General features: G+C 45.8%; 1 protein-coding gene across 1 annotated transcript in view; it reads right to left on the reverse strand.

Moving 5' to 3' along the window:
- Positions 1-27,240, reverse strand: part of LOC139275521 (putative Polycomb group protein ASXL3) — a 529,548-nt gene that overhangs the window by 311,788 nt on the left and 190,520 nt on the right. The window contains exon 5 of the mRNA XM_070892694.1: positions 13,372-13,499. Within this exon, the coding sequence (XP_070748795.1) occupies positions 13,372-13,499 (128 nt within the window). The remainder of the gene's footprint in view (positions 1-13,371; positions 13,500-27,240) is intronic.

The raw sequence follows: 27,240 nt of genomic DNA on the forward strand, positions 1-27,240 counted from the left end.
GAGGGATTATGGAGCGTACTCCTCAGATTCGACTGCCCTGAAAAGTTTGTCATCATTCTCCGCCTGCTCCACGATGACATGCAAGCCGTGGACCTGACCAACGGATCCACCACAGACCCATTCCACGTTTGGACCGGGTTCAAGCAGGGCTGCGTCATCGCACCAACGCTCTTCTCCATCTTCCTTGCTGCAATACTCCATCTCTCCCTCAGCAAGCTCCCCATTGGAGTGGAGCTAAATTATAGGACAAACGGGAGTCTGTTCAATCTCTGGCACCTCCAGGCCAGATCCAAGGTCGTCCCATCCTCCGTCATCGAACTACAGTACACAAACGATGCCAGCGCCTGCGCACACTCGGAGGCCAAACACCCAAGCCGTCGACAACACCTTCATCGAGGCGTACAAGAGCATGGGCCTTAAACTAAACATCCTCTACCAAGCATGACCCTGCCACACAGCACTGCCCCCCGGTTATGGAGCGTACTCCTCAGATTCGACTGCCCTGAAAAGTTTGTCATCATTCTTCGCCTGCTCCACGATGACATGCAAGCCGTGATCCTGACCAACAGATCCACCAGAAACCCATTCCGCATTTGGACCGGGTTCAAGCAGGGCTACCAAGTCCATGGTACAGTGGGTGGCTCTGCGGCACAGGAGGGCAGGAAAAAGAGTGGGAGAGCTATAGTGAGAGGGGATTCAATTGTAAGGGGAATAGATAGACGTTTCTGCGGCTGCAACTGAGACTCCAGGATGGTATGTTGCCTCCCTGGTGCAAGGGTCAAGGATGTCTTGGAGCGGGTGCAGGGCATTCTGAAAAGGGAGGGTGAACAGCCAGTTGTCGTGGTGCATATAGGTACCAACGATATAGGTAAAAAAATGGGATGAGGTCCTATGAGATGAATTTAGGGAGCTCGGAGCTAAATTAAAAAATAGGATCTCAAAAGGAGTAATCTCAGGATTTCTACCAGTGCCACGTGCTAGTCAGAGTAGGAATCGCAGGATAGCTCAGGTGAATACGTGGCTTGAGGAGCGGTGCAGAAGGGAGGAATTCAAATTCCTGGGACATTGGAACCAGTTTTGGGGGAGGTGGAACCAGTACAAACCGGATGGTCCGCACCTGGGCAGGACCAGAACCAATGTCCGAGGGGGAGTGTTTGCTAGTGCTGTTGGGGAGGAGTTAAACGAATAGGGCAGGGGGATGGGAACCTAGGCAGGGAGACAGAGGGAAGTAGAATGGGGTTAGAAGAAAAAGATAGAAAGAAGAAAAGTAAAAGTGGAGGGCAGAGAAATCTAAGGCAAAAAGCGCCACATTACAGCAAAATTCTAAAGGGGCAAAGTGCATTAGAAAGACAAGCCTGAAGGCTCTGTGCCTCAATGCGAGGAGTATTCGGAATATGGTGGACGAATTAACTGCGCAGATAGCAGTTAACTGGTATGATGTAATTGGCATCACGGAGACATGGCTCCAGGCTGACCAAGGCTGGGAACTCAACATCCAGGGGTATTCAACATTTAGGAAGGATAGACAGAAAGGAAAAGGAGGCGGGGTGACATTGCTGGTTAAAGAGGAAATTAATGCAGTAGTAAGAAAGGACATTAGCTTGAATGATGTGGAATTGGTATGGGTGGAGCTATGGAATACCAAGGGGCAGAAAACGCTAGTGGGAGTTGTGTACAGACCACCAAACAGTGGTAGTAAGGTTGGGGACAGCATCAAACAAGAAATTAGGGATGCATGCAATAAAGGTACAGCAGTTATCATGGGTGACTTTAATCTACATATTGATTGGGCTAACCAAACTGGTAGCAATGCGGTGGAGGAGGATTTCCTGGAGTGTATTAGGGATGGTGTTCTAGACCAATATATCGAGGAACCAACTAGGGAGCTGGCCATCCTAGACTGGGTGATGTGTAATGAGAAAGGACTAATTAGCAATCTTGTTGTGCGAGGCCCCTTGGGGAAGAGTGACCATAACATGGTAGAATTCTTTATTAGGATGGAGAGTGACACAGTTAATTCAGAAACTAGAGTCCTGAACTTAAGGAAAGATAACTTCGATGGTTTGAGGTGTGAATTGGCTAGAATAGACTGGCAAATGATATTTAAAGGGTTGACAGTGGATAGGTAATGGCAAACATTTAAAGATCACATGGATGAACTTCAGCATTTGTACATCCCTGTCTGGAGTAAAAATAAATAGGGGAAAGTGGCTCAACCATGGCTAACAAGGGAAATTAAGGATAGTGTTAAATCCAAGGAAGAGGCATATAAATTGGCCAGAAAAAGCAACAAACCTGGGGACTGGGGGAAATTTAGAATTCAGCAGAGGAGGACAAAGGGTTTAATTAAGAGGGGGAAAATAGAGTACGAGAAGAAGCTTGCCGGGAACATAAAAACTGACTGCAAAAGCGTCTATAGATATGTGAAGAGAAAAAGATTAGTGAAGACAAACGTAGGTCCCTTGCAGTCTGATTCATGTGAATTTATAATGGGGAACAAAGAAATGGCAGACCAATTGAACAAATACTTCGGTTCTGTCTTCACGAAGGAAGACACAAATCACCTTCCGGAAGTACTAGGGGACTGAGGGTCTAGTGAGAAGGAGGAACTGAAGGATATCCTTATTAGGCAGGTAATTGTGTTAGGGAAATTGATGGGATTGAAGGCCGATAAATCCCCGGGGCCTGAAAGTCTGCATCCCAGAGTACTTAAGGAAGTGGCCCTAGAAATAGTGGATGCATTGGTGATCATTTTCCAACAGTCTATCGACTCTGGATCAGTTCCTATGGGCTGGAGGGTATCTAATGTAACACCACTTTTTAAACAGGAAGGAAGAGAGAAAGCGGCTAATTATAGACCGGTTAGCCTGACATCAGTAGTGGGGAAAATGTTGGAATCAATTATTAAGGATGAAATAGCAGCGCATTTGGAAAGCAGTGACAGGATCGGTCCAAGTCAGCATGGATTTATAAAGGGGAAATCATGCTTGACAAATCTTCTGTAATTTTTTGAGGATGTAACTAGTAGAGTGGACAAGGGAGAACCAGTGGATATGGTGTATTTGGACTTTCAAAAGGCTTTTGACAAGATCCCACACAAGAGATTGGTGTGCAAAATCAAAGCACATGGTATTGGGGGTAATATACTGATGTGGATAGAGAACTGGTTGGCAGACAGGAAGCAGAGAGTCGGGATAAATGGGTCCTTTTCAGAATGGCAGGCAGTGACTAGTGGAGTGCCGCAGGGCTCAGTGCTGGGACCCCAGCTCTTTACAATATACATCAATGATTTGGATGAAGGAATTGAGTGTAATATCTCCAAGTTTTCAGATGACACTAAACTGGGGTGGCGGTGTGAGCTGTGAGGTGGATGCTAGGAGGCTGCAGGGTGACTTGGACAGGTTAGGTGAGTGGGCAAATAATGGCAGAGGCAGTATAAATGTGAGGTTATCCACTTTGGGGGCAAAAACGCGAAGATAGAATATTATCTGAATGGCGTCAGATTAGCAAAAGGGGAGGTGCAACGAGACCTGGGTGTCATGGTACATCAGTCATTGAAAGTTGGCATACAGGTACAGCAGGCGGTGAAGAAGGCAAATGGTATGTTGGCCTTCATAGCTCGGGGATTTGAGTATAGGAGCAGGGAGGTCTTACTGCAGTTGTACAGGGCCTCAGTGAGGCCTCACCTGGAATATTGTGTTCAGTTTTAGTCTCCTAATCTGAGGAAGGACATTCTTGCTATTGAGGGAGTGCAGCGAAGGTTCACCAGACTGATTCCAGGGATGGCAGGACTGACATATGAGGAGAGACTGGATCAACTGGGCCTTTATACATTGGAGTTTAGAAGGATGAGAGGGGATCTCATAGAATCATATAAGATTCTGACGGGACAGGACAGGTTAGATGCGGGTAGAATGTTCCCGATGTTGGGGAAGTCCAGAACCAGGGGACACAGTCTTAGGATAAGGGGTAGGCCATTTAGGACTGAGATGAGGAGAAACTTCTTCACTCAGAGAGTTGTTAACCTGTGGAATTCCCTGCCGCAGAGAGTTGTTGATGCCAGTTGATTGGATATATTCAAGAGGGAGTTAGATATGGCCCTTACAGCTAAGGGGATCAACGGGTATGGAGAGAAAGCAGGAAAGGGGTACTGAGGGAATGATCGGCCATGATCTTATTGAATGGTGGTGCAGGCTCGAAGGCCTGAATGGCCTACTCCTGCACCTATTTTTTATGTTTCTATGTTTCTATGTTATCAAAATCCACACGGTCTTGGACAACGTAGACCATTTTCCATACCTCGGGAGCCTACTGCCAACAAGGCAGACATCGACAGCGAGGTCCAACACCGCCTTCAGTGTGCCAGTGCAGCTTTCGGTCGCCTGAGGAAGAGAGTGTTTGAAAACCAGGACCTCAAACCCAGCACCAAGTTTACGGTCTACAGGGCAGTAGTGATACCCACCCTCCTATATGGCTCAGAGATATGGAATATGTACAGCAGGCACCTCAAAACAGTGAAGAAGTACCACCAACGCTGCCTCTGCAAGATCCTGCAAATCCATCGGCAGGATTGGCGCACCAACGTCAATGTCCTCAACATCAGGCCAATATCCCCAGCATCGAAGCACTAACCACGATCGATCGGCTCTGCTGGATGGGCCACATCGTTCGCATGCCTGACACGAGACTCCCAAAACAAGTGCTCTCCTTGGAACTCCGACACGGCAAGTGAGCCCCAGATGGGCAGAGAAAACACTTCCAGGAGACTCTCAAAGCCTCCTTGAAAAAATGTAACATCCCCGACACCTGCGAATCCCTGGCCCTGATCCAATGTGGAGGAAAAGCATCCGGGAAGGCGCTGAACACCTTGAATTTTTTCGCTGAGATCAAGCTGAAGCCAAGCGTCGATAGCAGAAGGAGCGCATGGCAACCCAGGCACCCCACCCACCTGTACCTTCAATCACAATTTTCCCCACTTGTGACAGAGACTGTAGGTCCTGCATTGGACTCTTCAGTTACCTGAGAATTCATTTCTAGTGTGAAAACAAGTCATCCTCGACTCCGAGGGACTGCTTATGATGATGAAATGAAAGATGAGGTATGGTTCCTCGAGCTTGCGTTGAGATTCATTGGAACAGCATAGGAGACCGAGGACGGAGAGGTCAGAGTGGGCATGGAGTGGAGAATTCAAGTGACAGGCGACCAGAAGCTCAGGGTCACACTTGCGGACTGAACGGAGGTGCTCCGCAAAGCAGTCACCTAACCTACGCTTGGTCTCCCCAATATAGAGGAGTCCACATTGTGAGCAGCGAATACAATATACTAAATTGAAAGAAGTACAAATAAATCGCTGTTTCACCTGGAAGGAGTATTTGGGGCCCTGGATAGTGGGAAGGGAGGAGGGAATGCTGGGGATAGTTGCATCTCCTGTGCTTGCATGGGAAGGTGCTGTGGGAAGGGGAGGGAGTGCTGGGGGTGACTGCGGAATGGACCAGGGTGTTACGAAGGGAGTGGTCCCTTCGGAATGCTGAGAAGGAAGGGGAGGGGAAGATGTGATTGGTGGTGGGATCACGCTGGAGGTGGCGGAAATGGCAAAGGGTGATCCGTTGAACGTGGAGGCTGGTGGGATGAAAGGTGAGGACAAGGGGAACCCTGTCATGGTTCTGAGAGGGAGGGGAAGGGATGAAAGCAGAGGTGCGGGAAATAGAACAGACACGGTCAAGGGCCACGTTAACCACAGCGGAGGGGAATCCTCTGTTGAGGAAAAAAGAAGACATGTCAGAGGTACTAGTGTGAAAGGTGGCGACGTCAGAGCAGATGTGACGGAGACGGAGAAACTGGGAGAATGGAATGGAGTCCTTACAGGATGCGGGGTCGAAGGAAGTGCAGTCCAGGCAGCTGTGGGAGTCAGTGGGCTTATAGTGGATACTGGTTAAAAGCCGATCCCCAGAGATGGAGACGGAGAAGTCGAGGAAGGGAAGGGAAGAGTCGGAGATGGACCATGTGAAGATGAGGGAAGGGTGGGAATTGGATGCAAAGTGAATGAAATTTTCTAGTTCAGGGCAAGAGCAGGAAACAACACCAATACAGTCATCAATGTACCGGAAGCAGAGATGATGGAGGGGACCCGAGTCGGACTGGAACAAAGAATGTTCCACATATCGCACAAAAAGGCAGGCATAGGTAGGACCCATGTGGGTTCCCATAGCAACACCTTTAATTTGGAGAAAGTGAGTGGAGTTAAAGGAGAAGTTGTTCAATGTGAAAACATGTTAAGCCAGACGGAGGAGGGTGGCAGTGGATGGGAACTGGTTGGGCCTCTGCTCGAGGAAGAAGCAGAACGCCCTCAGGCCACCCTGGTGGGTGATGGAAGTGTAGAGGGATTGGACATCCATGGTGAAAAGCAGACGGTTGGGGCCGGAAAACTGGAAACTGTTAAAGTGACGGAGGGCATCGGAGAAGTCTCGGATGTAGGTGGGAAGAGAGTGCACAAGGGGAGAAAAAATAGAGTCGAGATAGGAAAAATAAGTTCTATGGGGCAAGAAACGATGGGTCTACCGTGGTAGTCCTGTTTGTGGATCTTGGGAAGGAGGTAGAAGCGGACTGTGCAGGATTGGGGAACTATGAGGTTGGTGGCCGTGGAGGGAAGATCTCCAGAGGAGATGAGGCCAGTGACGGTCTGAAATTATGGCTTGATGTTCAATGGTGGGGTCATGGTCCAGGGGGAGGAAAAGGTGTCAGAGTTGGCGATCCGCCTCTGCAAGGTAGAGGTCGGATTGCCAAAAAGGGTCTTCCTTTTTTTCTCTCTCCTGGTCGCTAATGGCAGTTGGTCATTATCCCACAAATCACACCCTATTTTGACTAATGTTTTTCTAACTCCTGGAATTACCATTTGAATTAGGGCCATCATCCCTTTTGTCTCTCTAATCTCTCCTGTCTTCCAACCTATCACAGACTTTCCCTTTTGTTCTTTCTGCCCCTCCCCTTTTCAGTGCTTGTTAAGAATCTGTTCTTTACGAACACTATCCAGTTCTGACGAAGGGTCATTGACCTGAAACGTTAACTCTGCTTCCTCTCCACAGATGCTGCCTGACCTGCTGAGATTTCCAGCATTTTCTGTTTTTAGTCACAATGTAGTTGCAGACTCTGGTCAATAGGTGGCTCCATAGAATGAATTTTGGAAATCTCTCTTGCAACTTCATTGCCATCTTGCATATAATTCAATTTATATTCATTAACTGACATGGATAATGCTGCAGGCAATATTAGTCAATGCTATTGCTTAACCCCTGAATTGAAAGTCAGGTTTTAAATGGGGGGGGAAAAAAACTGCTGAAAATTGTCAAAAGTTGTGGGCTGATAAAGAAACAGGCCTGAAAACTGGTAAAGGGAATTCCTGATGCCCCATTTATTGAGTTTTAAACATTTCAAAAACAAGCGAAAACATTTGAAAATTGATTCACATGCCTCAAAGCCTGAACTTTAAAAATGTTTGTCACAGTTGCACCCATCCAGTGAAGTGGTGCTGGTTCCATCACACTTCTAACTTGAGCCGTGTAAATGTTAAAGAGACTTTGCGGAGTCAGAAGGTGAGCCACCCATTGCAAAGTAGCCAGCCTTTGTCAAGCTCTTGTAGCCACAGTCTTGATATGGCTGGTTAAGCTTTTATCAACGTTGACCACCAAAATGATGATGTTGGGGTCTCATCAATGGTGGTACACTTGAAGGTCAAGGGAAGATGGCGGGCCTTTCTCTTGTGTGATATGGTTATTACGTGACACAACTGTTACTTGCCACTTGTCAGTCCAAGCCTGGATGTTGTCCAGGTCCTGCTTCATTATCGGAGAAGTTGCAAACGTATCTGAATTCTTGACCTTATGATAGAAGATCATTGATGAAATTTCTGATGATGGTTTGGCCAAGCAGGCTTCCCTGAAATATTGCAGTAATACCCTAGCGTTGCCAGGATTACCTTTCGATAACCACAACTATTTTGCTTTGTATTTCTCCAGCCACCGGAAGGTTTCCCCTCCGACCCCCATTGACCTCAGTTTTGCTAGGGCTCCTTGATGCCATACTCAGTCAATTGTTGCTGTGATGACGTGGGAAGCTACTCGCCCATTTCCACTGGCATTCAGCTCTTTTGCCTAAAATCTGGATCAAGGAGTTCTGGGGAAGAGTGCTTCTGGCAGAATCTGAACTGAGCATCGGCGAGCAGGTTATTGGTTAGGAAGTATTGCTTCATGGCACTGCTGACGACTCCTTCCATCACTTTACTAATATTTAGGAGGAGCCTGATAGGGCGGTAATTGGCTAGGTTAGATTTGTCCCCTGTTTTGGTGGATAGGACATGACTGGGCAATTTTTGACATTGTCGAGTAGCCCCCAGTGTCACAGCTGTGCTGGAAATGTGTTCTTCTGAGTTCGATCTTCTTAAACTGACAGACCTATAGCAATGCTAAAAACACTCAGCCATGGTATAAGATAGATCTAAAGCTTTTAAAATACATAGAGACAAAAACATCAATTTATTGAAAGCTTAGATATGGTGCACCATCGAATGATGAGACACAGATCTGCACCCACAATTCCCTCACATTGTGAGCTGTTAACACTTCCTATAGCAGTACAATTGATGTTAAATGAAAGCCAGGCTTTTCCATGAAAAATTGATGAAGGAATCAGATGTCCAGTCATCTTGGATTACTTGTGGTCCCTTCCTAATGTCTGGCTATAGAATGAATGGTGGGCATCAGAGGCCTGGGCACAGCAGCCTATAGACAGAGAAACTGTCATAGGACAGGAAATAAGGAAGAAATAGTAGGATGGAAGGAAGCAATGTCTCCCTTAAGGTGTGCGGCAGCGCCATGATCGCGAGGTCCTGCCAGGCTGCTCACCAGCTGCTCCCACTGGAAGAGACACCGCATAGCAAATTTAAATAGCCTGCAGAGTGGAAAAAAAATTAGAGGGAACATTGGTAAGAAAAGGCTAGATTATATAGCCTCTGCTGTTTCTCTCTTTGAGCCATTGAAGCCAATTGTCAAGCAATGTTCCCTTGAAGCCACGCAGCTGTCTGCTGGTCCCACACAGCTCGTGACCGTCTTTTCAAATGTGAAATTTTGCACATGCGCGAAACTTTGAATGGTCCGCATTTTGTTAAAGAGACCATGCACTCCCAAAAAACTAGGGGGAACATTGCTGTAAAGGATGCATTATTAGATTTATATTCTAAAGTTTTGCTTGATTTATCGTTGAGAATGTAAAGAAACCTCTAAACCAGTCCTCAGGAAATTAAATAAATGGGTGTAGTTCTTGATTGAGTGGATCGTATAGATCGTAAAAGGCACAGGCTTTATGGGTCAAATAGCCTTATTTTGTTCCATGCCATTTTTATGTTCTTTCGTAGTACATTTAATGTCACAATGCTAAGGCATTAGTAGCGTTTTTCTTTTTCTATCTGCCTCTCCTGGTGCTTTCTTTCTCATTTTGCCTCTGCTAAGAGTTGACCTGCTGTGGTATGTTTTCGTTTTGGGAATCAAAGAGTACCATTCCTCTTTTTTTCTATTGTTCTCCAGTTAAACAAGAATGTGTTAATAAGAGGTCATCTGTAGGAGGTTCCACTAGTGCCATGAAAAACACAAAAACAGAGCAGTGCAAGGCCTGAGTGAGTGGATTTCTCTACCTAAAGTGAGGGAAACACTCTCTATTTTGTTGTCAGGGCTGGAAGAGAATGAGTTGTCTGCACGGAGATTTCTCTTTCGTATTGGACTTCCCTATCAGCAACTGGTGGGTGGGATAAGCAGGAAAATGATACATAGAAACATAGAAAATAGATGCAGGAGAAGGCCTTTCGGTCCTTCGAGCCTGCACCAGCGTTCAATATGATCATGGCTGATTATGCAACTTCAGTACCCCATTCCTGCTTTCTCTCCTTACCCCTTGATCTCATTAGCCGTAAGGGCCACATCTAACTCCCTTTTGAATATATCTAACGAACTGGCCTTAACAACAACTTTCTGTGGTAGAGAATTCCACAGGTTCACCACTCTCTGGGTGAAGAAGTTTCTCCTCATCTCGGTCCTAAATGGCTTACCCCTTATCCTTAGACTGTGACCCCTGGTTCTGGAATTCCTCAACATTGGGAACATTCTTCCTGCATCTAACCTGTCCAAACCCATCAGAATTTTATATGTTTCTATGAGATCCTCTCTCATTCTTCTAAATTCCAGTGAATATAAGCCTAGTCGATCCAGTCTTTCTTCATATGTCAGTCCTGCCATCCTGGGAATCAGTCTGGTGAACCTTCGCTGCATTCCCTCAATAGCAAGAATGTCCTTCCTCAGATTAGGAGACAAAAACTGTACACAATATGCAAGGTGTGGCCTCACCAAGGCCCTGTACAATTATAGTAAGACCTCCCTGCTCCTATACTCAAATCCTCTCACTATGAAGGCCAACATGCCATTTGCCTTCTTCACCGCCTACTGTACCTGCATGCGAACTTTCAATGACTGATGTACCATGACACCCAGGTCTCGTAGCACGTCCCCTTTTCCTAATCTGTTACCATTCAGATAATATTCTGCCTTCCTGTTTTTGCCGCTAAAGTGGATAACCTCACATTTATCTACATTATACTGCATCTGCCATGCACTTGCCCATTCACCTAACCTGTCCAAGTCACCCTGCAGCCTCTTAGCATCCTCCTTACAAGCTACAATGAACCTGAACGGAAAAAAGCCACAAAGAACAAAGCTACATCACTATCACTGTGGCAACACAGAAAGATATTGGCAGTGGTAAAGTGATAGAAAGAGAAATTAAAATGGACTAGATAGCGCAAGGGAAGTTACAAATTACTGTATATAATTGCTTTTAAAAGGGCAGGGTGGCGGCATAGTTCCAGAAATAACCTTTAGGAATGTAAATAAATGAAAATAGTCAACTTAATTACTATTTTAATGTGCATGTAGAGATACCAGCAGACAAAAACAAGACAAGAGAAGCACACCCTGCCCTCTTATGGAAGTGGGAGCTAGGGGCAGGGAAGGGGCTTTTTTTGAACAAGGGTGTAAAATTTGCAATCCTCCAGTCCTTTGGCACCACCCCATATCTAAGGAGGATTGGAAGGTTGTAGCCAGCAGCTCCCTAATTTCTACCCTTACTTCTCTCAGCAACTAAGATGCCTCCCATCCGGACTGGGTGACTTATCCACTTTAATTACTGCCAGCCTTTCTTGTACCTCATCTTTATCTATTTTTATCTCATCCAGTATCCCAGCAACCTCCTCGTTTACCATAGCTTTGGCAAAGTTGGTAGCATTTTTTCTTCTGGGTGGCAGCCCCATACTGAAGGTTTGAGCTCATAATCTACCCTGACACTCCAGGGAGAACTGTATTGAGAGGCAATGTCTTCCAGCAAATAGTAAGCAAAGGTCTCATCCGCCTACTGTTAAAGATCACATTGCAGTATTTGAAGAACATAGAGTTCCCACATGCTTTACCTAGTATTTATCCACAACCCATAACCAAAAAGTAGATTAACAAAGATTCTTTGCACTGCTTGTTTATGGGACATTGCTGGTGCAAAATGGCTACTGCATTTGCCGACATAGCACTTCAAAAATAATTCTGACTTTGACATGATAAGGTACTATATAAAATACTATTATTATCATATGAAAGTGTAGAACACATTGTTTCTATAATCCTAGAACCATGGGCATAGTTTATAGGCTCCCTAACAGTATCTACACTGTTGGACAAAGTATAAATAAATAAATAATGGAAGCTTGTAAGGAAGATACGACAATAATCATGGGCAATTTTAATCTTCATATTGATTGGACAAATCAAATTGGCCAAGGTAGCTTTGAGGAAGAGTTCATAGAGTGTATCCAAGAAGGTTTCTTTGAAAACTATGTTGTGGAACCAACCAGGAAGCAGGCTATCTTGAATCTAGTAATGTATAATGAGACAGGATCAATAAATAATCTCATAGTAAAGGATTCTCTAGAAAAGAGTGACCATAGCATGGGTGAGTTTCAAATTCAGTTGGAGGGTTAGATAGTTGGATCTCAAACCAGTGTCCTGATCTTAAATAAAGGTGATTACAAAGGTGTGAAGGCAGAGTTGGCTAAAGTGGACTGGGAAAATAGATTAAAGTCGAAGATATTTGATAATCAGTGGCAGACGTTTAAGGAGATACTTCATAATTCTCAACAAAAATATATTCCAGTGAGAAGGAAAGACTTTAAGAGAAGGGAGAACTATCTGTGGTTAACTAAGGAAGTAAAGGATGGAATCAAATTTTTAAAAATGGCATACAAAGTTGCCAAGATTAGTGGGCGGGCAGAGGATTGGGAAATTTTTAAAAATCAACAAAGAACAGGTATATAAAAGGAAGAGAGTAGTTAAAGTAAAAGAGGATGAGACTGGGGAATTAATAATGGGGAACAGGGAAATGGCGGAGACTTTGAACAAATATTTTGTATCAATCTTCACGGTAGAAGACACTAAAAACATTCCAATAATAGATAATCAAGGGCTATAGGAAGGGACGAACTTAAAGCAATCACTGTCACTAAAGAAAAAGTACTTGGTAAAATAATGGATGCATTTATTTATACTGTAAAAATGGCTGCCCTTTGTCTCCGATTGGTCTCCTTGGAGGATAAGCCACACCCTGGAACCGCCCATCCCAAGTTCTCACTAACTTCACATATTGTAACTCGATCCATTTTGACTTCCAGAAGCCACAGGGGATAGAAGGTACCAAATGCCAGCCAAAGTCCCTTAACCCAGCACAAGTGCTGCTTCCCCCAGCTGAAGTGCCTAACCCCAGCGCAAGTGCTGCATCCCCCAGCAGACGTCCCTCCTTACACGAGCGCAACTGCATGACCTTACCCCTCCCACCTCCATCATAGATGGAGCATTGTGTAGGGATTGTTAACAGGTTTATTGGGTATGAAGCGAATAGTGACAGTGTAGTGACTTCTGGATTTCATCTATGATAGAACAAATTATATAGATCTACAGAACTGGTCAATGTAACAACCTTTCTTACATTCTTATTTTGTGCTTTAATTATAGGTTGAGATCATATATTTTGGGTGAGAAAAACACAGCCAACTAACCTAAAACAATAGATCTGAAGTTCACTGAATATGCCGGGAGGAAATAAAACAATTATCGCAAAGAACATATCAACTTCAGCCTAGGAGGAGAAACATCACTATAAATGGTCCAGAGTCTGAAAGGGGCTAACTGACTGACATATGGCAACAAAATGAGGAAAAGTAATTAAATTAAGTAAAACAGAATCTTTACAACATTACACAAGGGGTGAAGATTGCATATACTTTAAGCATACCTGTTTTAGTGCTTTTTTGGTATGTTGTTGAGTCGAAGACATCAGCTTGTTTTGTGCAACTGTAGTCGAAGAACTTATACTTTGTGGAGAAGAACTCACATCAGGCACATGTTTTTGGTCTGGATAAACTGGAAAAGGAAGGTAGGAAATGTTGGATCACTGACCATACTGTAGGTCTTCCTCTTTTTATCAAAGAAGTTAATCTATGATTTTAAATAGATATTTTAAATTTACAATAGAGGAGCAAACAAATTGTGATGTGCAGAAAAAGACTAACAAAGTCTTTGGCTTTGTTTCTGGAGGCATAGAATACAATAGCATGGCAGTAATTCTAAACTTGTACAAGACCTGATTTAGGCTATAATTGGAAAACTGTGCACAGTTTTGGACACCCTTTTATAGGAAGCAATTAAAAGCAAATAGATACTACAGAGATCCACTAGGATATTCCAGAGAAGAGGGCGTTACACTTCAGAAGAGAGAATTGAAAATGAGCCCTTTTTCACTAGAGCGGACATCCTCTATAATTTTTTGCCTCCAAGCTCGAGATCATCAATGTAGCTGCCCCTACTATTCCTACCTTTACTCTTCCCTTTTCTCCCAGACTCCCCCAGTCTCTGAACCATTTCAGCCCCATTACCTCACCACTTTCTAGATTCTCCCCATCACTCCCCTTGCCCTTTCAAAACTCATCTCTTGCATGCGACCCACCTCATGCCCCATAGATCCCCTCCCCATTCAATTCCTGATCACTCAGCAACTGGTCCTTGCCCATATGTTAGCTAACAATGTTAATAGTTTCCTTTACATAGGCAACATCCCTCTCCCCTTCAATACCATGGTCATCTCCTGACTCACCCTCAATTAATTCTAGAGCTTGGCACTGCCTATAGCTCTGTTCCCATCTCTTCAGGAATTTCCTGTTTGAATCCTTCAAGTCTGGCTTTTGCTCATGGAACAGCAATGTGGCTGCCCTAGCAAAAGTCATGAATGGCATGCTCTAATGTTGAATTGAAACGGAGGGTAAACACAAGATATTTAATATTCTGAATGATTACAATGGGAGACATGAATAACGTGCCTACTCCAAACAGAGATAAACAAAGTAAAATTAATGACATTGATAAAACAAATCAAAAGGGTTAGATGGTATTCAGCCCAGAATGCTGAAAGAGACTGGTGAGGACATTTGTGAGGCACTGACAATCATTATGAGAGAGTCACTACACTGACGAGGCATCAGTAGGGTGGAATCAGCCTAATCTAGTGTATATTTGCAACTAGATAAAATGGACCCAGGTAATTACATATCCAGTAATCTCATTTTCATTCCACTTAAATTACATAAATGGTCGGGAGTCTCTGTACAATAGTAACCAAGTAAACAGTAGCCAACAGGGATTCGAAAGGGGAAGATCAAACCTGATCAAACTCCAACTTCTTTGAGGAAATAACATCCTAAATGGACTGCGGAAAGCCCTATGACATAGTAGTCCTGAAAATCTGTAGGGGTTCCACCAGTCTCTTTGTAACTTCCACAGGAAACTGGCAGAATCCAAGGGAAATGGCATAAGCGGCTGTTTTCAGAATGTTCTTTTTCATTTGTAATTATCTTGTGAGCTTATGAACATTGCCTGTGGTACACATTCCCACCTGACATTGGTGATCATGCTGTTCTCCTCCACTGCCCCTCTTCCATCATCCAGCTTAGTGAGACTGCTCTTGTGTTATTCCACCTACTTATCTGGATGCAGCTTGCATTGTCGCCTTAGACTTTTCCCAAGGATCTATCCTTGCCTCCTTCCTTTAACTCATCTATCTGCTATCTCTCAGTGACATCATCTCAAGCATCAGTCATCTTCATATGCATTCTTGATACCCAGCTCTACCTCTGGGTTCTCTGGGCCCTTCCCCAACCACTATGGTGCCCTAAGGCTGCTTGCATAACATCAAGTCTTGGATGACTTACAACTTCCTTTCAGGAAGACATAATATATGATTTTAGGTGCTCACCATAAACTCTGCTACCTTAACACTGATTCCACCAGGCCTCCCTGGCCTATTTCACAGGTTCAACAAGACCATGTTCAACCTTGGCATCTTATTCAATACTGAGCTGAACTTCAAATTCTATATTCTCTCCATTACAAAGACTGCTTATTTTCACTTCTGCAACACTGCCCACCTTCAACCATGCCCTTAGCCCCTCAATCACTGAAACCTTTATCCATGCTTTTTCACCACCAGACTCAATTATTCCAATCTATTTGGTGATGGCCTTCCTTTGTCCACATTCCATGAACTACAACCAGTCCAAAATGCAGCTGCTCATATCCTGACCCCACTAAGCTCTTCTGGTCCATCACTCCCATCCTCAAGTGTCTGCCGAGATTATGTGCTCAATTCTGAAGTGGGGCTTGAAACCACAACCTTGTGACACAAAGGCAGCAGTGCTAACATTGAGCATGGTTATGCATAATTAAAAAAGGCTCTTCAAATGGGCATTGGGAAGAATAGAAATGTCTCTGAAATGATCACAAATTATTTCAGACCCAACCTTCCAACAGTAGATGTCCAAAGAGACTTGGGGGTTCAGATACATAGATCATTAAAATGTCATGAACAGATACAGAAAATAATCAAAAAGGCTAATGGGATGCTGGCCTTTATAACTAGAGGACTGGAATATAAGGGGGTAGAAGTTATGCTGCAGCTATACAAAACCCTGGTTAGACAACATCTGGAATACTGTGAGCAGTTCTGGGCACCACACCTTAGACAGGATATGCCTTGGAGGGAGTGTAGCGTAGATTTACCAGAATGATACCCGGACTTCAAGGGTTAAGTTATGAGGAGAGATTACACAAATTAGGGTTGTATTCCCTAGAATTTAGAAAGTTAAAGGACAATATGATCGAAGATTTCAAGATATTAAGAGGAACAGATAGGTTACATAGAGAGAAACTATTTCTGCTGGTTGGGGATTCCAGGGCTAGGGGGCAGAGTCTAAAAATTAGAACTAGACCTTTCAGGAGTGAAATTAGGAAACACTTCTGCAACAAAGGGTGGTAGAAGTTTGGAACTCTCTTTCGATCATATTGTCCCTTAACCTTCTAAATTCTAGGGAATACAACCCTAGATCGCTAGATCAATTGTTAATTTTAAATTGGAGATTGATAGCTTTTTATTTAGCAAAGGAATTAAGAAATATGGGTCAAAGGCGGGTGTATGGAGTTAGATCGCAGATCAGCAAGGATCTCACTGAATGGCGGAACAGGCTTGAGGGGCTGAATGGCCTACTCCTGTTCCTATGTTCATATGATTTTAACAAAACTGGCCATGTGTTATAGCAAACATTCAATGTTTGAAGCCACTGCATTGAACATATCATTCAGCACATCCCTCAGTGGAAGCTCCTTAACCAACACTTTTGGTTGTGAGAGATAGTTGATATTACTGAGCTAGTTTCATAGCCTAGGGGTGCAGTATTTGAGTACATTTTGATTCACATCTATTCCAGGGCTCGGGAGACTACTTTAGATAGTGCCAGAGACCATGCTAGCAGATGCTACAATACATTACAGTGACAAAACTTCAAAAGTACTTAATTGGCTGTGAAGCGCTTTGGGATATCCCAAGGACATGAAAGGCAGTATATAAATGCGAGTTCTTTCTTCAGGATTAAGTTGCATAAACTGTATATCGAGGAAAAAAGCAATCATCTCTTTATCAACACTTTTCAATGCAAAAACAAATTATTGAACTTTTTAATGCATACAAACATGTTAATCAAGTATTTCGGGAGCTCATTCACTAATAATCAAAACAACATGGAAATAGAACCGGCAGTTACATTTAAAATATTGCTTTAAATTACAGTAATCTACACTCATTTCTCTAAAGCAGGGGTATCTGAACAAATTGTCCCGGGGCCTTATTTGGCCCTGACTGCTGGCAATCTGGCCTTTGGAGCCCAAGCAGCTATTTATGCTTATATTTCTTACTTGCGGGTTTGTTTGAATTTTGTGCACTTAGATGTTTGAAAAGGGCTGTTTTTGGCACTGCTGCTTTAGAATCATTGAATGGTACAGCACAGAAGGAGGTTATTCATCCCAGAGTGCACAGAGAGATCTGCACAGAATGGGATTAAACAGAGTGTGCTTAAACAGAGTGTTTTTTTTGGGAATTTGGAGAAGAGGGGGAAGGAGTTGTTGTTTTTTGATAACACTACTTGTAGTGCTTTGTGTTACAGGTAGATATTTAATTTCATTGCCCATAACATAATCTATATCAATTAAGTAGTCAAGAAACTAAACTGTAAACTACATTACTTAAATACAAATTAAATTAAATTTAATTAAATAGAACAAGGTCACATAGGGATGGTAGTGCAGGTCGTGTGCCGCAACTGCAGCATGTGGGAGTCTGTGGAGAGCATTGATATCTCGGACAACCACCTTTGCAGTAAGTGCCTGCATCTTGAAGAACTTCAGCTCAGAGTTGTTGAGCTGGAGTCTGAGGTGCAGACATTATGGGGCATCAGGGAGGGTGAGAATTACCTGGACACTTTGATCCAGGAGGCAGCCACACTCCTTAGGTTAGGCAATGGTACAGGTCTGGTTAGTGGTCAGGGACAGGAGGGTGTGACTGCAACTCAGGCAGGTAAGGGGACCCCAGGTGCAGGGCTGGAGGAGCCTTGGCATTTGTCCTTATCCAACAGGTATGAGGTGCTTGCTGCTCATGTGGATGAGGGAAAAGCCTGCAGGATGGATGAGCCAGGGTTAAAGATATCTCATCGCGGCTGGAGAAGAACATGGAGTTGGATGAGGAGAATTCAGTTAACGTGGCCCAGGTAGGAACCAAAGACATAGGTAGAACTAGGAATTATGTTCTGCTGGGTGAGTTTGAGGAATTGGGGTCCAAATTAAAAAGCAGAACCTCAAAAGGTAATAACCTCTGGATTGTTACCCGAGCCACACATCAATTTGCATAGAGGTAAGCAGATTAGAAGGTTAAATACGTGGCTCAAAGAGTGGTGTCGGAGGCAGGGGTTTTGCTTCATGGGGCACTGGGGAAAGAGGACAGGCTCCACAAGCCGGGCTGGGACCAGTGTCCTGACAAATTGAATAACTAGGGCAGTAGACAGGGCTTTAAATTAATGAAGGGGGAGTGGGAGGATTCAGGAAAGAGTAAATTTAAAAGCAACAAGAGACATTTCAAGGCGCTAGAGCAGAGCAGGGCTTTGGGTAAAAATAAGCAAAGTGGGTCAGGAAGGGACAGAGAGAGTAACAAAGGTAATAGAGCATCAGTGACTGAGGTGACATCAGGGAAAAATAAAAGTTAAAGCTAAAGGCACTATATCTGAATGCGCAAAGCATTCGCAACAAAATAGATGAATTAGTAATGCAGATAGAAATTAATAGGTTTGATATAAAGACAGGAGAGAGAAAGGATCTTACCTCCGAAAATCAAGAAGTAGAATCAGTTTGGGTGGAGCTAAGAAACAGCAAGGGGCAGAAAATATTGGTGGGAGTTATTTATAGGCCCCCAAACAGTAGTTGTAATGTAGGGCAGAGTATAAATCAGGAAATTAGAAACGCACGTAACAAGGGTAATACAGTAATCATGGGGGTCTTAAATCTACATATAGACTGGGCAAGAGTCATAATATGATAGAATGTTATATTAAGTTTGAAAGTGATTTAGTTAAATGCGAAACTAGGGTTTTAAATCTAAACAAAGTGAACTACGAAGGTATGAGGGGCAAGTTGGCTAAGATAGATTGGGAAACTACATTAAAATATGTGACGGTAGACAATCAATGGCTAGCATTTAAAGAATTAATACGTAATTTACAACAAATATACATTCCTTTAAGGCAGAAAAACCCAAAAGAAAAAGTGGTCCAACTGTGGCTAACAAGAGAAGTTAAAGATAGTACTAGATCAAAGGAAGAGGCTTATAATATTGCCATAAAGAGCAGTAAGCCTGAGGATTGGGAGGATTTTAGAATTCAGGAAAGGAGGACCAAGAAATTGATGAAGAAAGGCTAAATAGAATATGAGAGTAAACTAGCGAGAGACATAAAAACAGACTGTAAAAGCTTCTGTCGGTATGAAAAAAGGAAAACATTAGCAAAAGTAAATGTGGTCCCTTATAAGCTGAGACAGGAGAAATTATAATGAGAAATAAGAAATTGAACCTGAAAATAGTATGCACCTTCGACTGCAAGTTTCGGCAAAATTGTCAGTTGGAGGAGCATGGGTATTAAGTAAGGTGTTGCACGACGGACTTGGTGCACCCGAGCCGAAACTTGCAGCGTTAAAGGAGGCGGCCATTTTGCGCATGCGTAATGAACATTTTTTTTCTTTTTTTTTGCCAGGCGTAAAAGCTAATGCAGCTTCCTGTACATATAAACTGCCCCAATTCAGCCACTTCTGCAGAGATGGAGGAGCAGGAAGGAAAGCAGTGTGCCAGGCGCTTCTCTAATGAGGTGAGTGAGGCCTTAGTCCATGCAGTGGAGAAGAGGTGGTCCTCACTCCATCTTGCTGGGGAAGCCAGACCACCCGCACCTGTATTTAAGAGTCCGTGGAGGAAGATAACACAGGAGGTCTCTGCTGCAGACACTGTGCCCAGAACTGGGACACAATTGTTGAGAAATGGTCAATGGCCTTACCAGGTTCATCAGGGTGAGCAACATTCACATTTACGTATGCCTCCTTTTCTAACATGAATCTCAAACCCTATTGAAGTCTTTCATGCATATTGTCCCTCTCAAAAGTCTTTCTATCTGTGGGATGGGTTTCACAATGCATAAGAAAGATGAAGGCTTACTTCTGCACCCATTGCCTTCTAATGATCGATGCACATAAACTCACTAATTTACAGCCATCCACCTACAGCCCTTGTGTTACATCCCTCTAACCTCCTTAGTATCACTCACAAAGCTCATGCAGCATCCAAACAGATTGAACGGAAGCCACTAGAACATTCACACAGTTTCACCTATTGTACTATGGTAGGCATATGTGCCACAACAGGAGAGAAACACTTTCTGAACCCTTCCTATTTTTCTCTTTGCAGTCAAAGCATGCCCACAACAGGAGGGAGCAGCAGCGCACTGGCAGGGGGCAGCCTGAAATACTACAACTTAATGATGTCGAGGAACAGGTGTCGGTCCTCATTGGAGTAGCAGCTTGGGCAGTTGCCGGAGGTGATGCCGAGCCCCCTTCGGGTAGTGAGGGTATGTAAATGAATAGGGCGCCTGAAGAGACTGCATTGAGACGTATAATGAAGTAGCGGCAGGCCTTCAAATGAGCATGTGCAATGCCACCTTCCTCATGTTACCCGGCCCCGTCCCCTGTTGCAAACTACACGTATATGCTTTTGTGCTTGCAGAAGATCAGCCACAATCGCGCTAGCCTTCCCGGGACACATCAACCTCAGGCCATGGTGGTGACGACAGAACGAACATCACTGAGCCGCTGAGCCCACCATTTGCCCCTTCTCAACATTCCCCGTCTGGCGACTATGATATTTTTCAGGGGTTTGCGTCTTCAGAGGCTCCTGGCCCTAGTCACCTACAGCAACACAGTGCGAGAGGGCAATCTCAGAGGCCAGGTCTCCGGAGGGCGAGTCAGCAAAGTCGGTCTGCTCAACGACAGGCAGACATGGAACTGGACTTGGTGCAAATGTCCAGTAAAAACACAGTAATGCACCGTGAGCTTATGAATGTATTGGGACGGATCCCTGAGAACATCAACAAGCTTAATGCGACTTTTGCGGAAGCAGTGTCACAGATTGTCAATGTAATTTAGGAGTCCAGCGAGGCCATCATTGCCCACACACAGAGGCTGGTGGTCTCGAGCAGTGACAGTGGCATTTCAGAGTGTGTGGTGTGTGCCTTTCATCACGTCGCAGCCTTGAGCGCATCGCAGGCACAAGCTACGCTTCAGCTTGGTGATGTAATGCAGTCAATGACTGCTGCCATCATCTCTGCGTTCCCCACTGTCCAATGGGGAAAGAACGGTGCCGAAGCAGACCAGCACGATGTGGAGACGCATTGTGCTTCGGATGCTGAGGCCCAGCCACATTGGAGAGTCAGTGGCTCGCAGGAAATGGAAGGTGCTGTCCTTCCTCAGGATGACAGCATTCCTGCTCCCATCACTGACTCGCCAACCATGCACCATACACGGTTGACACCTTAGCCACCAGTGACTGCTTCCACCGATGATGAGGCGCAGCAGTCCATAGCCGGGCTTTCCAGGCCAAGAGCTGGACCAGGGTGTCATGTATTCAACCAGCATTGTAACCCATGTATAAACTGACCTAAGTTGTACACCGTGAGAACACTGACCACGAGGTGGGAGACACTCCTAACCTGGACCTTCAGGTATAAAAGGGGAAGCTCCACCGACCTTCATCACTTGAGTGCTAAGGAATAAAGGACAGGTCACAGACTGACCTTTTCTCAAGCATGGGCCTCGTGTGCATTTATACTGTGTAGTAAGGACATATCAATGGCGACAAGAAACTGGGATTTAAACCACGCGAGCATGGCCACTAGCAGAACAGACGAGAGGTACTGTGTTAAGGAATGGTTGGGACAGAGATTCAACATTGTTAAAGCAGCACACAGTTCTCCAGGCAGACAAGGGCAGTCAGGCATGCCCCAACATGTAGTTGAACCCAGAGGGGGAGTTCGACAGAGACAATGGCAAACTGAACAGCGATTCACGCCATTGCAAGGGACAATGTGGCCAGTAATGGGGCCATCAACACCTGTTAATGGTGCACTCAAGGACAATAACAGGGGCAGTCAGGGACGATCGACTGGCAAGGGACCTTTTGTTTCAAACCGCAACTCATGCTGGAGGCGTGGAGGCATACATTCAGCCGGAGTTTGCAGAGATGAGCAAAATACCTGCAGAAATTGCAGAAATGGACACTGGGGGAAATCGCTGGAAGCTGAAGTTCAGCGAGTTCATGTGGAGCACGTATACAGTTCATACACCAGGACACCACCGATAATGATGAAAGTGCTCCTCAATGGCATCCCAGTATCAATGGAGTTAGACACGGGTGCCAGCCAGTCCCTGATGGGTATCAAACAGTTCAAAAAGTTGTGGGCATCCAAGGCCAGGAGGCCAAAATTATCGGCGATTGACGCACAGCTACGGACTTACACAAAGCAGATCATTCCGGTGCTAGGCAGCGCCACGGTAGTCGTGACCCACAAAGATTCGGAGAACAGGTTGCCACTCTGGATTGTCCCAGGGGACGGTCCCGCACTACTGGGGAGGAGTTGGCTTGCTGTCATGAACTGGAAATGGGGCGATGTCAATGCAATTTCCTCTGTGGAGCGAGTATCATGCTCACAGGTCCTGGATAAATTTGACTCATTATTTCAACCCGGCATTGGCACTTTCATGGGGGCCAAGGTAGTGATTCACACAAACCCGGATGCCAGGCCAGTACACCACAAGGCCAGAGCGGTGCCGTACGTGATGCGGGAAAAGATCGAAGGCGAATTGGACCGCCTGTTGAGGGAAGGCATCATCTCGCCAGTCGAATTCAGTGACTGGGCGAGCCCGATGTGCCGGTGCTCAAGGCGGATTGGTCAGTCAGGATATGTGGCGATTACAAGGCCACCATCAATCGGGTGTCACTCCAAAACCAGTACCCGCTACCGAGAGCGGAGGACCTCTTTGCGACGCTATCCGGTGGGAAACTTTTTTCAAAATTGGACCTGACCTCAGCTTACATGACCCAAGAGCTGGCGAATGAGTCGAAGAAGCTGACCACCATCACGACACACAAGGGGTTGTTTGCGTACAACAGATGTCCGTTCAGGATTCGCTCGGCCGCCGCGATCTTCCAGCGAAATATGGAAAGCCTCCTCAAGTCGATTCCAGGGATGGTGGTTTTTCAGGACGACATCCTCATTACGGGTTACGATACTGAAGAACACCTCCACAACCTGGAGGAGGTGCTACGCAGACTGGACCGGGTAGGTCTGCGACTGAAAAAGGCTAAGTGCGTCTTCCTAGCTCCAGAGGTAGAATTCCTGGGGATGAGGGTAGCAGCAGACGGGATCAGCCCTACTGCATCCAAGACGGAAGCGATCCAGAGAGCACCCAGACCCCATAACACGACGGAGCTGCATTCGTTCCTGGGGCTCCTGAACTATTTTGGTAACTTTCTTCCCAAATTGAGCACGCTGCTAGAGCCGCTACACGTGCTCCAATGTAAAGGTCACGAATGGGTCTGTGGGGACAGCCAGGAAAGGGCTTTTAATAGAGCACGCAATTTGTTATGTTCCAACAATCTGTTAACGCTATATGACCCATGTAAGAAACTTGTGTTAACGTGCGATGCGTCGTCCTATGGTGTCGGTTGTGTGTTGCAGCATGTCAATGCCAAGGGTCAGTTACAGCCGGTAGCTTATGCCTCCAGGAGTCTGTCCCAGGCAGAAAGGGGCTACGGGATGGTAGAAAAGGAGGCGCTCGCATGTGTATATGCGGTAAAGAAAATGCACCAGTACCTGTTTGGCAGGAAATTTGAGCTGGAGACAGATCACAAACCCCTAACGTCCCTTTTGGCCGACAACAAGGCCATAAATGCAAACACATTGGCCCGCATACAGAGGTGGGCACTCACGTTAGCTGCCTATGACTACACAATTCGGCACAGACCGGGCACCGAAAACTGCGCCGATGCACTCAGCAGGCTCCCACTAGCCACCACTGAGGGGGCTACCGAGCATGGTGCTGAGATGGTCATGGCTGTTGAAGCTTTCGGAAGCGAAGGCTCACCCGTGACAGCCCTGTCAGATTAAAGTCTGGACAAATAGAGACCCGCTATTGTCTCTAGTCAAGAAACGCGTCCTGAATGGGGACTGGGCAGCCACGTACAGGGCATGCCCTGAGAAATTTAAACCATTTCACAGGCGCAAGGATGAACTCTCGATTCAGGCCGATTGCCTACTGTGGGGAAACCGCGTAGTCATGCCCCAGATGGGCAGAGAGGTGTTCATCAGAGAACTCCACAATGGGCACCCGGGCATTGTCACGATGAAGGCAATTGCCAGGTCACACGTTTGGTGGCCAAGGATAGACGCAGATCTGGAACTTTGTGTTCGCAGGTGCAACACGTGTGCCCAGCTGGCCATGCGCCCAGGGAAGCCCCCCTTAGCCCCTGGCCATGGCCCGCCAAGCCTTGGTCACGCATCCATGTGGACTACGCAGGTCCTTTCATGGGGAAAATGTTTTTGGTTGTAGTAGACACCTACTCCAAATGGATCGAGTGTGACATTTTAAATTCAAGCACATCCTCTGCCACAGTAGAAAGTCTACGGGCAATGTTCGCCGCCCACGGTCTACCGGACATCTTGGTCAGCGACAATGGCCCGTGTTTCACAAGCACTGAATTCCAGGATTTCATGGCAGGCAATGGAATTAACCATGTTAGAACGGCACTGTTCAAGCTGGCCTCAAACGGCCAGGCAGAACGAGCAGTGCAGATAATCAAACAGGGGATGCTCAGATTCCAAGGGGGTTCCCTACAAACCCGATTATCACGTCTCCTGTTGGCCTATAGATCCCGACCACACTCGCTCACAGGGGTTCCACCCGCAGAGCTACTAATGAAAAGGACGCTCAAAACCCGATTATCCCTTATACACCCCACCATGAAAGAAATTGTCGAGAGCAGGCGCCAGTCACAATATCACTACCATGACAGGAATGCGAGGGCGCGATGTATTGATGTAAATTATCCTGTTTTTGTCCTCAACTACGCTGCAGGGCCCAAATGGCTCACAGGCACTGTGGTTGCCAAAGAGGGAAATAGGATTCTGGTAGTTAAACTTACCAATGGACAAATCTGCCGCAAACATGTGGATCAAACAAAAAGGAGGTTCAGCAACCCCATAGAAGAAGCAGAGGAAGAACATGATATAGAGTTCACTCCACCACAGGTGACCGAACACCGGAACCAAAGGGAGGAGAGCCCAGTCACTGTGGGCAGTCCGGACAGGCCTGAGGCACTGCAAACAGCAGACACTCAGGCCAGCGCCCAACAACCGGAGCCCCAACTCAGGCGCTCTACAAGGGAGCGTAAACCACCAGAGAGACTCAACCTGTGATCCCAATAAGACTTTGGGGGGGAAGGTGATGTCATGTATTCAAACAGCATTGTAACCCATGTATAAACTGACCTAAGTTGTACACCATGAGAACACTGACCACTAGGTGGGAGACACTCCTAACCTGGACCTTCATCACTTGAGTGCTAAGGAATAAAGGACAGGTCACAGACTGACCTTCTCTCAAGCATGGGCCTCGTGTGCATTTATACTGTGTTGTAAGGACGTATCACAGGGCATCCTTAGATGCCATCTGCATTTTCTGCCCCCCCAACACAGTAGCCCTTTAGCAGCTTTGTTGTAGGCACTGAGGCCTCATTGAGGAGGAGCAGCAGACGTGGGAGGGGGCTGACAGGAACGGGGGGGTGGTGTAAATGTGGCTTAGAGCGATTAAGGGCTGGCACAAGGTTGAGCTCATGCAATTATGTAGAATTGTTCAAATTGTAAATAGTTGTGTGTTATGAAATGGCTTATTTTGCATGGACTTGCTGCAGGAAGCAGTTTTGTGTTTAGTTAGTTTGGGTTTAATCAGTGTATTGTTTTGGGTTGTTGAGGCGGGGGGCATTGTTCATTATTGATGTTTATAAAAATGTTACTTTGACCTTTGTCATTGGTGTCTTGTATCTCATTGCAGAATTCAGTGTAGCAATGTAGCTGAGCTGTCATGGTGGCACAGTGTCGCGAGTCAAAGCTGCAACTGCACCTTCCTCATTTAAGCAAACTGGTCACTGATGAGCTGGCGACGTAAGGTTCTTGCTGCGGCCCCACCGCCATGTTGCCTCCCCTATGGTTATGGTGGCTGCGCAATGGGTTCCTCGCCAGGCTCGTCTTCCTCCTCTTGAGGTGTTCCTGCAACACTGGCAATGCCTGGCCCCATCTGATGGCTAAGTTGTGTAGCATTCAGCACACCACAATGAATTCGGAGACCTGTTGAGGGGAGTATTGAAGGCTGCCTCCAGAGCTGTCCAGGCATTGGAAGCGCTGTTTGAGCACGCCAATTGTTTGTTTGATGATGCTGCGGGTGGCTGCATGGCTATCATTGTAGCGTTGCTCGACGTCTGTGGCAGGATTTCGGAGGGGTGTCGTGAACCAGGTGGCCAAGCTGTAACCTTTGTCCCTGATCTGCCAGTCCTACCCTTGTCTTTGTCTCTGAAACATTCATGAGACACTACTCTCACGCAAGATGAAAGCATCATGTATGCTCCCTGGATAGCGGGCATTCATTGTGAGGATGCGCTGCATGTGGGCAGAGACCAGCTGTATGTTTAGGGAATGGTATCCCTTTCGGTTTCTGAAGACCTCTGTGTTGTGTACCGCTGCTCGCAAGGCGATGTGTGTGTAGTCAATGGCTCCTTGAATCTTGGGGAAGCCTGCAATTCTTCCAAACCCTAAAGCCCTCGCATTCTGGCTGTCGGTGCTCATTGCATGCGTAGAGTGCCCTTATAACCTGGTGAATGCAGCTATGTGCAGCGTGCGGAGAGATGCTGAATATGTCCCCTGCTGCTGCCTGGAAGGAGCTGGAGGCATAGAAGGCCATCAGCACAGTTATCTTCACCTTGACGGGCAGCGCAGTCCTGTTGGCGCTGGTAGGCTGCTGGTCTGCTTGTAGGAGCTGGCATATCTCTGTCAGCACTTCTTTCAGAAGCACAGCCTTCTAACACACTGCGCCTCAGAGAGCTGGAGGTATGAGCAATGTTCCCTGTAAACCAGTGAGGGGTAACGCC

This window comes from Pristiophorus japonicus, chromosome 1 (genome assembly GCF_044704955.1).
Source record: "Pristiophorus japonicus isolate sPriJap1 chromosome 1, sPriJap1.hap1, whole genome shotgun sequence".
NCBI lineage: Eukaryota > Metazoa > Chordata > Chondrichthyes > Pristiophoridae > Pristiophorus > Pristiophorus japonicus.